The 15,059-nt window shown below is 39.5% G+C and overlaps 1 protein-coding gene across 3 annotated transcripts in view; it reads left to right on the forward strand.

Moving 5' to 3' along the window:
- The window catches only part of PTCHD4 (patched domain containing 4), an 83,669-nt gene extending 69,398 nt beyond the window's left edge, over positions 1-14,271 (forward strand). For all 3 annotated transcript variants that reach the window (XM_033056352.1, XM_033056353.1, XM_033056354.1), the window contains exon 3: positions 10,094-14,271. In XM_033056352.1, the coding sequence (XP_032912243.1) occupies positions 10,094-11,727 (1,634 nt within the window). In that variant the 3' untranslated portion in view covers positions 11,728-14,271. The remainder of the gene's footprint in view (positions 1-10,093) is intronic.
- Positions 14,272-15,059: the final 788 nt, after the last annotated feature.

The following is a 15,059-nucleotide window of genomic DNA, read 5'->3' on the forward strand; positions in this document are numbered from 1 at the left end:
ATGAGGATGTGGGGATGTGGGGATGTGAGTATGTTAGGATGTGGGGATGGGGGGATGTGGGGATGTGGGGATGGGGGGATGTGAGGATTCTTCCCAGCCCGGTGGGACAGCCTGAGCCAGAGCCCTGGTGCTGCAGTGATCCCAGTGCTGTCCCAGGCTTGGCAAGGGCAGTGGAGCAGCCTTCCCCCACATTCCTGTGCAGAGCAGGAATGGGGGTTTGGGGAAGGGAAAGGGAGATTTAGTACCTATTTGAAGTTGCTGAGTCAGTGCCTGTATTTCCTTCACTCCCAGCACACTGAAGCAAAGGGCCAATGTCGCCTCCCGCTCTGCCTTCCCATCCCTTTTCTGAAGTAAACAAATGTCAGCAAACCCTGCACTAACAACTGTTAAAAATATCACCCTGTCAGCAGATGGGTTCCTTCCCTTTGCTCTGAAGCTCTCTCTTCATTGCAGTAAAGGTGTGCTGCTACATCAAGATAAGCAGTCCAGGTGGGAATCTCAGTCCAGGGGAGGAACAGAGGCGTTGTGCTCTGCACCATGGTGTCACCAGCTGGAGTAATTTCCAAATAGGAATTGGACAGGATTTGACCTGATAACTATCAAGGTAGAGGCTAGCCCTGCTTTGCTCAGCTGGAACTTGTCCCTGGGGTGGCAATTGAAAATGAGCTACTTCAGCCAGTATGCAGCACTCACTCACTTTAGTGTGTTTCAAACCAAGTTATCCCCAGCACCAGTCAGTGAAAAGATGGTGCCCCATCAGATCAGATTTTGGGGTGTATGAAAAATATTTGTGATCAGAGTGACTATATGCCATCCAAAGGGAGATAAATCCCCACAACGTTTTTCCCAGGTGATTTTCCATCTATTCCAGGAAGGGGACGTTGGTTGCTACAAGAATAATTTCACTGGGGAAAGTGAAGAATGAACTTTTTCTGTCATTGCTTGTTATGTCTGGAATCTTGCAGTACAGAGACTTCAGATTGTGCAGACAATTTGATCTTGTCACTGACAGGTAAAAGTTTTCTCCTTTCACAATTGGGTCCCACCAATGATAGCATTACACACTTGCCTCATGGATACAACTCCAGAAATTTGTTCCACTCCCTTCAAAAAGTCCTTCACTCTCTTCATTTGCTCTAACCTACAAAGGCACTGACCATTTATTCTTTCACATCTATTTACTTCTCAAACTATTTAACCATTTTTCTTTTAAGAATTTATTATTGCTCCATCTTTGCCAGAATGCAGAAAATTACCCAATGTATTGTTTCTACAATAATTGAAGTACAGATTATTTTTGCTGGATGCCAGAACCTACACTTGATTGAAATATTTTCCTTTCTTGAGTCTCACTAGTACCTTATTCTTTTGGATGCTGCTGGATTATCACATCCAGGTGATGAAGTGTTCTGATCAGCATCACAAAGCTATCCTATGCTTTTAGCATAAATGAGTATATAATAAATCCATTTAAGACTTGATCTAAATTCATTATCTTGTCTTCTATATGTCACTTAAACTCTCATCAATAAATAGCAGTTTCCATATGTGCAGTTCTTGCTTACAATGTTCATTAAAAGGCTTAAATTAGAAACAGCAAAATGCATTTTAATTCATTGCTAAGCACAGCAGAAAACTAAGCAGGATTCCAACTTTATGCACAATTTGCAAGCTATATACATTAGCTCAAACGTAAATCTCCCTTAATGAGGTGTGCAGCCCGATTATTAATCACATTCATTGAAGCATTCCCCATGTTCAGCTCTATTTCAATGCAGGGGGGTGATATTTAATATTTCTGTTCCTTCCAAAAACAAGAAGAGTTTCTAGGCATGAAAAATTGTAAAATTTTACCTTAAAATGAACTGTAGCAAGTGAACCTTGAATACAAAGATGTGTCATTACAGTTCAGTTAGAAACATGTTTGTGTCTGGACTAGCAGATCCTTGGCTTGTCTCCAGGGCTCATCCTGGGCTTCTTCCCAGGGATGTTTATGGGGAAGCTCTGGAAAGGTCTTTTCAATAAGAAAGATCCAAAACTAGATCAGATTCAAAATGAGAGATGCCAAATTCTTGTTAGCATTAATTATTCTTAATTTAAATGAAGATCAAGGTCCCACTGTGGTGGTCTCTGTGCAAACAGGGATAGCAGTGCTTGCCCTGAGAGCCTGCAAAGTGAGATACAGAACTGATGAAAGATCAAGGAGGTGCCAAAGGGATGGGATGTGTAAGTAAATGATCTCCATGGGATTTAGCTCAGTTCCCATAGCTGCTTGCTTATGTTTGGGCTTCTGTGTGTAGTCTGGAACATTTATTTTGAGTTGGATAAGAAAAGATAGAATGAGGGGGCTGTCAAGGTCTGTGGAATGAATTACCTGAAGAGGGAACATATCAGAAAGGAGACTGAAAGAGCATGAACCACCACTCTTAATCTGTGTTTCCAACAGATTGGTGTTAATCTGTTTATAGGTTGGTGTTTCTTAGGAGACTGGAAGGCAAGAGAGAAGCTAGAGCTGTGACTGCTACATCCTTACACCATTTTCTTCTTGTACAGGCATCTACAGCTGCAGCTGTGCTTGAGAAGTTGGCAGAATTTCATGGGAGCAGTGCTAGGCTGATACTGAGCTTTTCTGAAATGCAATTATACAGCCAACTGCAGACATTAACAAATGCTTGCCTCTCTCCCCACTGCTCCTCAGCCTCAAACAATCATGGGGTTGCTGTTTGCCAGGCTCCAACAAAATCCCCATGAGGAGACCAACACTTTCATGTTTTGGTCTCATTGGAAATTCCTAGAATGATTTAAAAGGCTTGCAGTAGTGCTCATGCAAGTAGAAATAAATGCAATTACTCAGAGTACACATGAAGGAATAGTTTGTGTATTTAACAGGAGTGCCCCATGATGCACTGCTACTTTTTAAATTAGGTTCATATTTTAATGGGGATACACCAAAACTTGGAAGCTGGAAATATTGACGTGTTTAGGCCTATGGCTAAGTGGCTATAGTCTGGCAGAAATATTTCAAGGAAATTAAAATATCTCTTATATATTTGTTGATGATATTTGTGATGAATTTAAGTGCATTTTCTGTGTTTATCAGAAGTGCTAAAATCCAGCAATAATGAAATCTCTTGTGCAGCACTGGAGATTTCCCTGAGGTCCTGTCACTAAAGACGATGGCTCAGCTGGCTGGGGTTTCATTGCACTTAGTTAAATATTCTTTCTAAAAACCCAGCTTTTTTAATTAGACAATTTATTATGATAGAGATCTGTTACTTACAAGAATAATTCTACCCTGAAAGCTTTTCAAGACAGAAAGGTGCAGCAGGGTGTAAAACCCCTCTGTCAGCACTTCTACATAATCTGGTTAGAGAAGAAATTGTGCTTGTAGTGACCTCACAGGAGAATGGACATAGAAAGTATTTAATTTCTCTGTTTAAATACTTTTAAATATCATCAAATGCTACGTATCAAATGAAATAAAGAAATGCAGGTTCAGTGAAAACAAAATTTCTGCAGGAGCTTCAGCAGGAGATCTTGATTGGACTTCATTTTTTGCTGCAGTTGCCGTAAGCTCCGTGACATTCAGATGTAAATACTGTGATACCACTGAAAATTCCTGTGGCTCAAGGACACACCTCCCTTTGGACAGTGCTGCTCATTAGTGCATTACTGCCACAGTTAGACCCTCTATCCCCAAAGTCTGAACCATCCCAGGCATTTTACTGGCAGGTGAGGTCTGACTTCACCTCTAGTACTGAGACTCTGGAGGAAGGGTAAAGCAGTAAGCGTGGTGAGAGTGGATTAATTCCTCAGCTGCCTCATCTGACCCTCCCAGTTGCCACTTAAGCAGCACAACAGCTGCTTTAGGCAGACTTCTTTAGGCAAAACTAAGTAAAGAAGAGATGGTCAACAACCCAACTATGTGAACAATTCAATTACAATCACTTCACAAGTACCTAGAGAGATGTAAAATTAAAACCATTTTTTTCCTACCTACGTTTTAGATTAGTTTGAAAAAACTTTCTCTATCTTTTCCTTCTCCTTAATCAAGCTGGGAATTACTTTACTCAGTGTTGTGGTTAGGGTCCACTTCTTAGCTGGATGCATTGTGCTGAGATTTACATTTATGGAACGGGATCTAGATTAAGGTACACATTTCCTACTGCTACCTACAGTACGACCAAGCTTCAAATTTTCTTTGCCTTCTATATCAAAATCCCTAAGGATTTACTGACTTCATAAAGAAGTGGTTTAATAATTTTTTCTATTGCTTCTTCCCTCCCTGAGATGCAGAGAGTCCTTGGTGACTGTGATTAATTTGCTTAATCTCCGTGCTTCAGTTTTTAAATGTAAGAGGGGATACCAATATTAACAATACTAATATTAGTGATTTAGCAGAAGAAAAAAATGCATCCTACATTGCAGTGTGTTGAGATGTAAAATTGTTCCTCTATAAAAAAATGATGATGTGAACCTGAACTCTCTAAAATGGAGTGTATTTCACTGGATAAGAGAGTCCAAAGAGTCAGAAACCTGGTCTGGTGGAATGTGTCCTGTCCATGGATAGAGTTGGAATTAAATGGTCTTTAATGTCCCTTTCAACCCAAGCTGTTCTATAATTCCGTGATTCTGTCCTTCAGTATCTCCTAATGATCATGGCCCCTGCTATTATGGGGCATTTATTAGATAAAACTAGATAAATTTTTCTAGGACATGAATTGCCTGTCCCCCAGAAGAAAAAAATAAAGGGGAAAAAAAAAGGTATATACTATTAGTGTTTATCATCCTTTTTCCTTTGCCTTCAATCACAGTCAGAATTAAAGCATGAGAAACAAAGTTTCGTGTTTGGACTTAATTGTTTATTAATTTTTATCTATAGTATAGTGAGGACTACAGTACTTTTAGCCAACAAGATAAAAGCAAAACAAAAAATGGAATTGTATTTCACTCATCACAAAATTTTTTAAGACCTAACTATTTAATTAAAAACTAACATCCATATTCTTTATACTTTTGACTTAATGACTAAACACTTGTGGCCTGCACTGTGGCACTTTTTATCCAATTTTAAAAGTACTACTTAAAACCAAGAAAAAGAAGGAACAAGAAAGAAGAAGAAGAAGCCAATTCTCTAGAACCTCCATCTTGTCCCATACCTATTACTATATTCTAAAACCTCAAATTCCAAACTCTTCACCGAGTGGTATTACACACTTTTATTCAATTACACCAGTAATTTTAACTCCATCACTCAAATTCAAAAACCTTCCCTAAGGTTTCTAGTTAAAAGCAATGTTCTTTTAGAGATCAGTGCCAAAACCTATGAAAAGTTCAAAACTCTCAGTCTTCAAGGTTCCAACAATATACTTCCTTCCCATCACTATGATTTGAAAGAAAGCTGCCTCCTCATCCTTTGTACACAGCACAATGAAAACTGAGTACAATACTTGGATTTCTCAGTGCAGAAATGCTGAGTAATCTGGGCTATGGCACTTCTAAGACTTTTGTTTGTTTGAAATATAATATAGACGCCAAGGTTATCACCACATTGACTGCTATCATCCATTGCAGCAAATAATCTTCTTTATGTTTTGGTGCCAAAATAAAAGTGCAGAGTCATCCTGATCTTTCTTCCTAGAAAGTTTCCAAAAGCTGGCAGCAGCCAGCAACTCTCCTTCCAGCAGAGCCTCGGCTTCAGACTCGGGTATCAGTGCCTTTTATGAAGAGTGATAAATGCACATCAAACTCCATCCAAAGAAGCTGATTGTGACAGAAGTGATAGCTAAATGCTGGATGGGCATGCTTTGGTTAAGAAAACACTGAAGACAGATTGCTCTTCATGATTAAAAAACCTTAAGCATCTCAAGACAGAGTTAGGCGTGGTGGCATGGTGGTATAAAAGTAAGAGACCTCAGGAATGTGAACAGAATCTGCCTCCCAGCACTGACAGGATGTACCCAGCACCTACATTAACATTTATTAATTTGACCTTTAGACTTGCAATGAAGAAGACTTATTGCCTCCTTGGATTGTGAGTTCCAGAGTTTAATGAAGCTTAAATAAAGAAAGTTTTGGTTTTTTTCTGGTACCTAATTTAATGGGTTTTAGAGTTTGTTTTCCAAATGAAACCAATGACTTATTCTCCTTCTCCAAGTAGAAATGAGAAAGACTTGATTGTTGTCCCTATTATATCTTTTTTATGTTGAATGTTGTTGAGTCCACACTGGCATTTCAGTCTATGAGGAGAAAAAAATCTAACTCAGTTTCTCTTTGATTTTCATGTACCAATAACAGGCTATTTTTTGCTGGTTTTATTCTCCAGAGCATTAAGCCTATTTTCTCCAATTTTTTAAAATGTCATCTACAGCAGAGGTCTAGAACTAGGTGATTTTAAAGGTCCTTTCCAAACCAAATTTTTCTATGATTCAATAAAAAAATCATGCCCCATTTCAAAGCAGTGCTCCAGTCCTCCTTTTTGCAGATCTTAGACACTTTGCTTCTTCTTTCCATCTACATTTATCCCATGAGATGATTTCTAATTGTTCAGACATTGCTTTGGCTTAACTTTTAATTGATTCATTTCTCCAGTTAGATTGACTTTAACTCAATCAAGTGATCTTTAATCTCTCATTTCACTCTTTTTGTTTCTATCCCTAGCCTCTTCCAACTTATTTTAAATATCTGCTCATAATTAATATTTTGCTTTTAAATTTGAGGCAGAATGCATTATTTATTTTCATCTTCTCTGTGGCCTCCCTTTCTTGCTCTCCTGCCCTCACAAACAACAGAATAAAAATTTCTTGTCTCCTTTCCTTTAAAGTAGTCATAGGCCATTGCCTGTCCAGCAAATAAAAAATTGCTGTACTTCATTCATGTCATGTTAGTACCAGAGAAACTTGGCAGTTTTGACCCAGAGCCAAAATCCCTCTGAACCTTCCTAGAGCTGCTCAGTGAACTAAACTGCACTGTCAATGTTTTTGGGGCATTAGGAATGAAGCTGAAGGAATAGAATTTTATAGAGTGACTATTTTGTCTGAAGCTTGAGAACTGTCAGAAAGCGTTCAGGAAAAATGGAGTTGTATCCTTGTTAGGAGAAGGGAATAGATCTGCTTATCTGGGGAGAGAACAGGGGCTGGCTGCAAACTTGGTATCAGAGTAATGACAAGTGGAAACCAGTCAGACAAAGTTTTGCTCTTGTGTCAGCAGGGGAATTGCTGCACTGTTTTCCCCAATACCTGTGTTTGTGTGACAGAACTGAAGTTACTTGTAAAAGGGGAATAAGTGGAAATTTAACTTTTGTGTAATAAGAATCATAAGAAAATCAGTGCCAATTTTGGTACTCAAAGAAGCTACAAATATCAATACTTCTTTTCCTTGAGACAATATTTGTTCTATTTGCAAAAAATCCTAGAGTTTAATTACAATTTTTTAATTTTGCACATTATCACAAGTTTCAGCACACACATAAATGCACAATCTTGTGCAGTTCTTCACATACATGTTTGAAAATAAAGCAGCTCTCTATTAGTTATTGGGTAGCTACCCCAAGGTTAAATGCACCCTGGTACTCATCACTGAGAATGTGGTATATTAACACTTACAAATTAGTAACAATAAAAACATGGCAAAGGTATAGCTGTGAGCATAAATCACAGCAAGGCAGATAAGTGAGATTTTGGAATAAGGAGGGAAAAGTTCATATTACTGTTAATTGTTGATAGAGCTGGTAGAGCATTGCTTCAGCCATTCCAGTGCTGGAGCGCATCCAGAGAAGGGAACGGAGCTGGGGAAGGGTCTGGAGCATGAGTCTGATGAGGAGCAGCTGAGGGAGCTGCAAAGGGGCTCAGCTGGAGAAAAGGAGGCTCAGGGGGAACCTTCTGGCTCTGCACAACTCCCTGACAGGAGGGGACAGCCAGGGAGGGGCTTGTCTCTTCACTCAGGTAAAAAGTAATAGGACCAGATGAAGTGGCCTTGAGTTTCTCCAGGGGAGGTTTATGTTGAATATTAGAAAAATTTTCTTCACTGTAAGGGTTGTCAAGCATTGGAACAGACTGGCCAGGGAAGTGGTGGAATCACCATCCCTGAAGACATTTAAAGGATACACAGAGGGCCATGGTTTGGTGGTGGGCTTGGTAGCGCTGGTTGAACTCAATGATCTTAAAGGCCACTTTCAACCTAGATGGTTCTGTGGTTTCTGTACCATTGAATTAAGCCATGCCAGGACATGGGCCCTTAAAGTGGTGACCAGCCAGCCTGGTCCACACCCTGTAGGAGAATTAAACATTTGCTATGATCATATAAAAATTGTGTTCAAGTCCCTTGATTCTGCAGATTTACTCAGCTGAAGGAGACAATCCTTTCTGCTTGATGGCCCAAAAATGACAGCATGCAAGACAGCTGTGCCATGAGAATTTGAACAACTTACCCTAAACTTACCAGGGAATTCAAGATCCCTCCTGAGCTGAGATGCTGGTTCATTAGAGAGCAGTATTTACACACAGGCATTTTGCTAGCTGCAAGACTTCTGTACTGCTCAATGTTTATCTTTCACTGGGGACACTGATCTGCAGTAGAGCAGGTAACATTCACAGAACCTGAGTTTATGCTGTAATTTTCCCTGTCTAGAACGGCTGTCAGGAGTCTGCTTTGGGCAACATAAGCAGCTGTATGAATCCAAACAATTTAAATCTAAAGACAAACTCAACAGACCTTTCGTTGCACACACTTGGTTATTTACAAATCTCCTGTTGTCATATTTCTGGGTTTGATCCGAGAAAATTTGTTTTGTGCCTGCTTTGGTTTATGCACTTCTTCTACTACAGGGAGTGAAGGCCCACAAAGAGAAACCTCTGCAATCTACTCTTACTTCTTTTTCTTCTCAGTAGTATGTCTCCTTACATTGGCCAGAATTTTCTCAGGACTAGATCCAAAGAGAAGAGAACTTTCCATTTTCTCATCCAAATTCGATTTTGTGCTTTTAATTGTTTTAATTGATTTAATTATTATTTGAAAGCCAAACCATTTTGGATTGGTTTTTTCTACTTTCCCCCAAGTTGAAATACTTGGTAAAAAATAAAAAACTGTGCACGTGTATATATCTTCTTTTCAACATGTACATTATATGAATGCATATGCATGATATGTAACTCTTATTTGTTAAATTTTTCCAGTAAGATCAGCTTCAGCTTTACCATTCTGTCACAAAAATTAATAGCTGTAGACTGCCTAGACTGTGACTGTGACAAGTAAAATGAAAGTAAGTCTGTATTAAATTTTAGTTTATTAAAATATCATACCTCTAAAACACTTAGTAATACAAAGAGCTAATACATGAACTAAGAGAGCCCCTTATCTCCAGGAGGAGCTGCGGATAGCAGAAAGAGACACAGATATAATCCCAGAAACCCATACATTTTCTAGACAATTAATATGGACCAATGGCTTAGCCAGTATTCTACTCTCCATCATTACCACCAGCAGGTCAATTTTCATAGTGTGCAAACTTGTGTGCTATCATAGAGAAGTTCCAATTTCACTCAATAGGCAGAAAATCATGATACAAATTAATCTGGTTATTTGTATTTACAGCATAATTTTTTCCTTTATCATGTACAAAGAATCAAGCAGCCCCAACTGCTAATCTCTCAAATAATCCCTTTAATTTATACTCTTTGGAAGAAAATGTCACTTATATTTTTAAGTGTTTCAAGTTGAATCCCTTAAACTTTGAAAGATGTAGTAGGATGACAAAAGGAATTTTTAGAATGAACCCCAGATATGAACCAGACTTCATATTCTGCTGTCCATTTGGGAACTAATTCAGTGTCCATTAAAATCAATTCATGTCTTCATTTTTTTTCCGAGCATGGAGAGTCTTAGAATATCAGGGCTGTTAATTTAAGCACCTGAAGGTGAATGTGGTATTTAGCTTCAGATAGACATTTAAGAGTTTTCCATTTGTTTAACCAGTGACAAAAACATAACAAAATTTAGCTGATAAATTTTTTTTACTGCTGAAGGATGAAACACCTGAGGGATGATTGGACCCAAGTGTGCATGCACACATATAAACTTTGTTTTCTCATTTCAGGTCATGGAACCAAAGGAGTGTTTGAGCTTCTTTCAGGATGGCGTCGGACCAGAGAGAATCTGCCATTCAAGGACCGAGTAGCAGACGCCTACTCAGATGTCATGGTCTCCTACACCATGACAAGCTCCTTGTACTTCATAGCCTTCGGCATGGGGGCAAGCCCTTTCACCAACATCGAAGCTGTAAAAGTCTTCTGCCAGAACATGTGTGTCTCCATCCTGTTGAACTACTTCTACATCTTCTCTTTCTTTGGCTCCTGCCTGGTCTTTGCTGGCCAGCTGGAGCAGAACCGGTACCACAGCATCTTCTGCTGTAAAATCCCCTCGGCAGAATACCTGGACAGGAAACCTGTGTGGTTCCAGACCATGATGAATGATGGCCATCATCACACTTCCCACCACGAGACCAACCCGTACCAGCACCACTTTATCCAGCATTTCCTCCGAGAGCACTACAACGAGTGGATTACCAACATCTACGTCAAGCCATTTGTGGTGATACTGTATCTCATCTATGCCTCTTTCTCCTTCATGGGGTGCTTACAGATTAATGACGGAGCCAACATCATCAACCTTCTTGCCAGTGAGTCACCAAGCGTCTCCTATGCCCTCATACAGCAAAAGTATTTCAGCAACTACAGCCCTGTGATTGGCTTCTATATCTATGAGCCTCTGGAGTACTGGAATGGCACTGTGCAAGAAGACCTAAAAACACTCAGCCAGGGGTTCAACACTGTGTCCTGGATTGAACAGTATTACCAATACCTTCGAGTGGGTAACTTCAGTGCAACCAACAAAAGTGACTTTATCAGCATCCTCCAGAGCTCCTTTTTAAAAAAGCCAGAATTCCAGCACTTCAAAAATGACATCATTTTCTCCAAAGCTGGAGATGAGAACAACATAATTGCTTCTCGTTTGTACCTTGTGGCCAGGACTAGTGAAAACACACAGAGGGAGGCAGTGGAATTGCTGGAGAAGCTGAGGCCACTTTCTCTCATACAGAGCATCAAGTTCATTGTGTTCAACCCTACTTTTGTTTTCATGGACCACTATGGTTTATCAGTAACTATGCCTGTCCTGATTTCTGGTTTTGGCATCCTGCTGGTGTTAATACTGACCTTTTTCCTGGTTATCCACCCTCTGGGAAATTTCTGGTTAATTCTCAGTGTCACCTCAATAGAGCTGGGTGTCCTTGGCTTGATGACCTTATGGAATGTAGACATGGATTGCATTTCTATACTGTGCCTTATCTACACTTTGAATTTTGCCATAGATCACTGTGCACCCCTGCTTTATACATTTGTATTAGCTACTGAGCACACCCGAACTCAGTGTATAAAGAACTCCCTCCAAGAGCATGGGACAGCCATTTTGCAGAACGTTTCTTCCTTTCTTATCGGGTTGGTCCCCCTTCTCTTTGTGCCTTCAAACTTGACCTTCACACTGTTCAAATGCTTGCTGCTTGCCGGCAGTTGCACACTTCTGCACTGTTTTGTTATTTTGCCCGTCTTTCTAACCTTTTTCCCACCTTCCAAAAAGCACCACAAGAAAAAGAAACGGGCCAAAAGGAAGGAACGAGAAGAGATCGAATGCATAGAGATTCAGGAGAATCCTGATCATGTTACAGCAGTCTGAAAGGCTTAGAAAAATATAATAGTATATTCTCTTTTTAAAAAAGCGTTGCACAGAGATGCAGGGAAAATAGAGCAAAGATCTCAGCTGCTTGTGCTGGCCAGGTCTGACAAGGCAAAGGAAGATCAAGAAGGGGTATTCATGACACCTCAAGGTGCAAACTTTTTTTTAACAAAAAATTATGAAAGTGAAATAATTTCAAATGTTTCCTTTGAATCCTCATTCTCCACCAGGGAAGAGTCTGTTGGTCATTAAGTGTTCCTGAGTCTCAAACTGTAGCACTAATGGGAATTGCTTATTATGTCATATGTAGGACTGAAGCTAAGGTGAAAAAAAGAGTAACTATTCAGTAAACAGTGGGGGGAAAGGCAGATTTTTTTGGAAAAATTTTCCATGGAAGAAAACTAAACAATATTTCAAAAGAGAAAAGGTTACAAGACTGAGAAAAATTGAAAATGCCATGGTAATTTTTTATTTTCTTGAGCAAGTTAGTTAAGATGAAACCTATGCACTTGGGAAGTAAATGTTTAAAACTATCTAAGCCAAAGTACTTCCCAAATCCAGTATACCTTGTATATCTGTAACACCACAATTAGAGCATTGTTGCAAATATGGCAAAGGGATAGAGGTACTATTTATCCAGGAGAAGAAATAATCATAGCCATTTGGAAATCTAACACTTAGTTCCTTTAAATGTGACATATCACTGTTTTCCCAGGAGGACACAGCTGGTAGTTAATACCACACACATATTTTGGTATTTATGAATTATGAATTTCCCCTTGAATGAACAGATCTCACAAAACCAACCCAGGCCGTCGTCACTGCAGCACTGTTTGCAGTTCCTGCAGTGTAACACTTCTGAATCCCAATTTATCGGTGTTGACATTAAATACTGAATATTAATCAAGCAGGCGCTTTAAACGCAGTGATGGATTGCATTTCACAGGCACAATGTGGCCATGTAGCAGCTGAGTCAGCCCTGGAGCACCTGCACAGTATTATCATTGTATATTTGGTCCAAGGGATGAAGGGATATGTTTGCTGGTCCCTGCAATATGCTGCAGGAAGTGGGATTTTCCCCTTCTTTAAGCAAAACATTATTCAAAAAACATGCCACACTCTAAAAACACCTTGTAAAGGTTTGCATGGGGCCAGATCAACCCCTAGTTGTAAGAAGACAGATTGGTCCCCTGTGGGAAGGGTAGGGGAGGATGAAATGTCTTTTTTACTGTTATTATTGTTCCTAAATATTTGAGTGTTGATCATCTGCAACATAAAGCTTTGTTATGGCAGCTGAAATTCCACAGGAGAGTGCAGTAAATCCTCAGTTACTACGTGGCACTAGAAATTGTACTGTAAAGGACTATGAATGACTTTTTCTGCTTTGTAAACTATTCAGCTTAGTAGCCCAAGGGAAGGGATGAAAACAGATCTAGCCATTTCAGTTTGCTCTTGGCCCAGTTCTGCACTGGAGCTTCTTGCCATGTCGATCTCTCCTTTCAGTATTTCAAAAGGGCTTGCTTTCTACTTTCTGGAATATGGTATAGCATCACCTCCATGAGCAATGTCTTCCTAAACCTATAGTATCCATGAGGACACTGTGTAAAGATATCACTATATGAAGTGTCTATGTCTACTTTGTATTACTTGTGGGTACCTTTAAAAGATAATCTGGAAGCTGTTTGCCTTCCAAAATGTGTGTACATGTCTATTTGTGGCTGATAACTCAGTCTCAAACCTGCAGAGTTTGCTGATGAGGGTGTGTACATATGTTTTACTAAAAAGCTCTCTGCAAGATGTTAATTCTTTGATGTCTCACCTCTCCCTACTGTTTCATGGTTAGGGAGAGCCTGCAAAAAAAAAAAAGCCATTTGAATGCCAGTTCTAATATTCATGAGCTGCTTCTGTTTCAAAGGAATGCAATTTCACCTCTTCTCTGTATTTTCTGTATTTTACCATTATCATCTGCCAAAAATGACCTCTGTGTTTTAGGAGTGGTCAAAGCTCTTGATTGTTTGAGGAAACTTTTGAGTGCAACATGTCTTGGAGAGAAAGAAACATTCTAGACAGGCAAAGCTTCCAAAGTTTGAATCTAGATCTAAACTTCAGGGGTACCTAGATCAAGGTTACTGGTTTGCCCCAAAATATTCAAGGGCCAGACACAGAACTGAGATCTAAATAGTTCAGTAAGGTTTAGAAACAGGGGATGTTTTGATGTTGGGTTATGGCCCAGCTGTGTCTCTAGCTGGGAAGTTTTTACTCTCCTTGATTTGCAATGATGACATTGTGCAATACCCATCCTATTTGAACAGTCCTTTGTGAATGTCAAGCTTCCCAAGCCTCTTTTTAGATTTCCTCCCCTGCCCCCACAAAACCTGGATTGTTGCAGCACTGTGACCCTTGGTTATCACTTCTGGAGGTGTCACCTGGGAAATTCCTGGTCTTGTACTTCCCAGATGTATCCCAGGGATGTCTGTCATTAATTGTGTTGAGGGAAATAGCACTTTTCAAAGCCATCACAGCCAGGATTCACCTCATCTAACTTCAGATATTAGCAATGTAGATATTTATATATGAACTTCCTTTATGGCCATAAGAGTGACAGATACTTCTGATCCATTTTACAGTTGTGTATTAGGAATAAATGAATTACATTTTTTAAAATATAGATTCCTGTCCATCAAGTGATCAAAAAAGCTCAGCAATCAGTCCAAACACAGACATCAACAATGCAGACTCATCCAGGCTTGGGAAGATTAACCCCACTTAAAATGACAAAACATCAAGAGAAAGAGAAAAGATTATAAACACGTCTCCCAAGCTGCAATTTTAGGTATAATCCCCAGGAATAACTCAGCCCAAATTTTATGTTCTGCTTATGAAGTTTTATGCAAAACAGATTGTTTAAAAAGCATTCCCATAGCAGAGAATAGTAAGCCAAGATGCCACAAAATGTCAATATTACAGGTTGCCTCCCACAAATGAACTACGACTTGATGAGGTGTCAAACCAACTCCTCTAGTGTCATGCAGCAGCGCTTTTATAACAGGCACCAAATATTGATCACACACTGGACTAGAAGTTTTTGTTTCTCTGTTAATGCAGGAGTGAAGCAGAAACAAGCTGCATTTGCATTAATGTAATTTTTTTTCTTTTTTCAACCAATTTCCACATCCACCAAAAAAGACCAGTGCAGTCTTTACTTCTGCAGATGCATCAGTCTCTGTGGGACAAGGAAAACTGGAATAATTTTGGGATGGAGAGTCCATATTTTTTAATTCTTTCTACTTGTATTTACTTTTTTTTCCTTTCAATTCTTTTCAGTACATTTT

This window comes from Catharus ustulatus, chromosome 3 (genome assembly GCF_009819885.2).
Source record: "Catharus ustulatus isolate bCatUst1 chromosome 3, bCatUst1.pri.v2, whole genome shotgun sequence".
NCBI classification, from domain to species: Eukaryota; Metazoa; Chordata; class Aves; order Passeriformes; family Turdidae; genus Catharus; species Catharus ustulatus.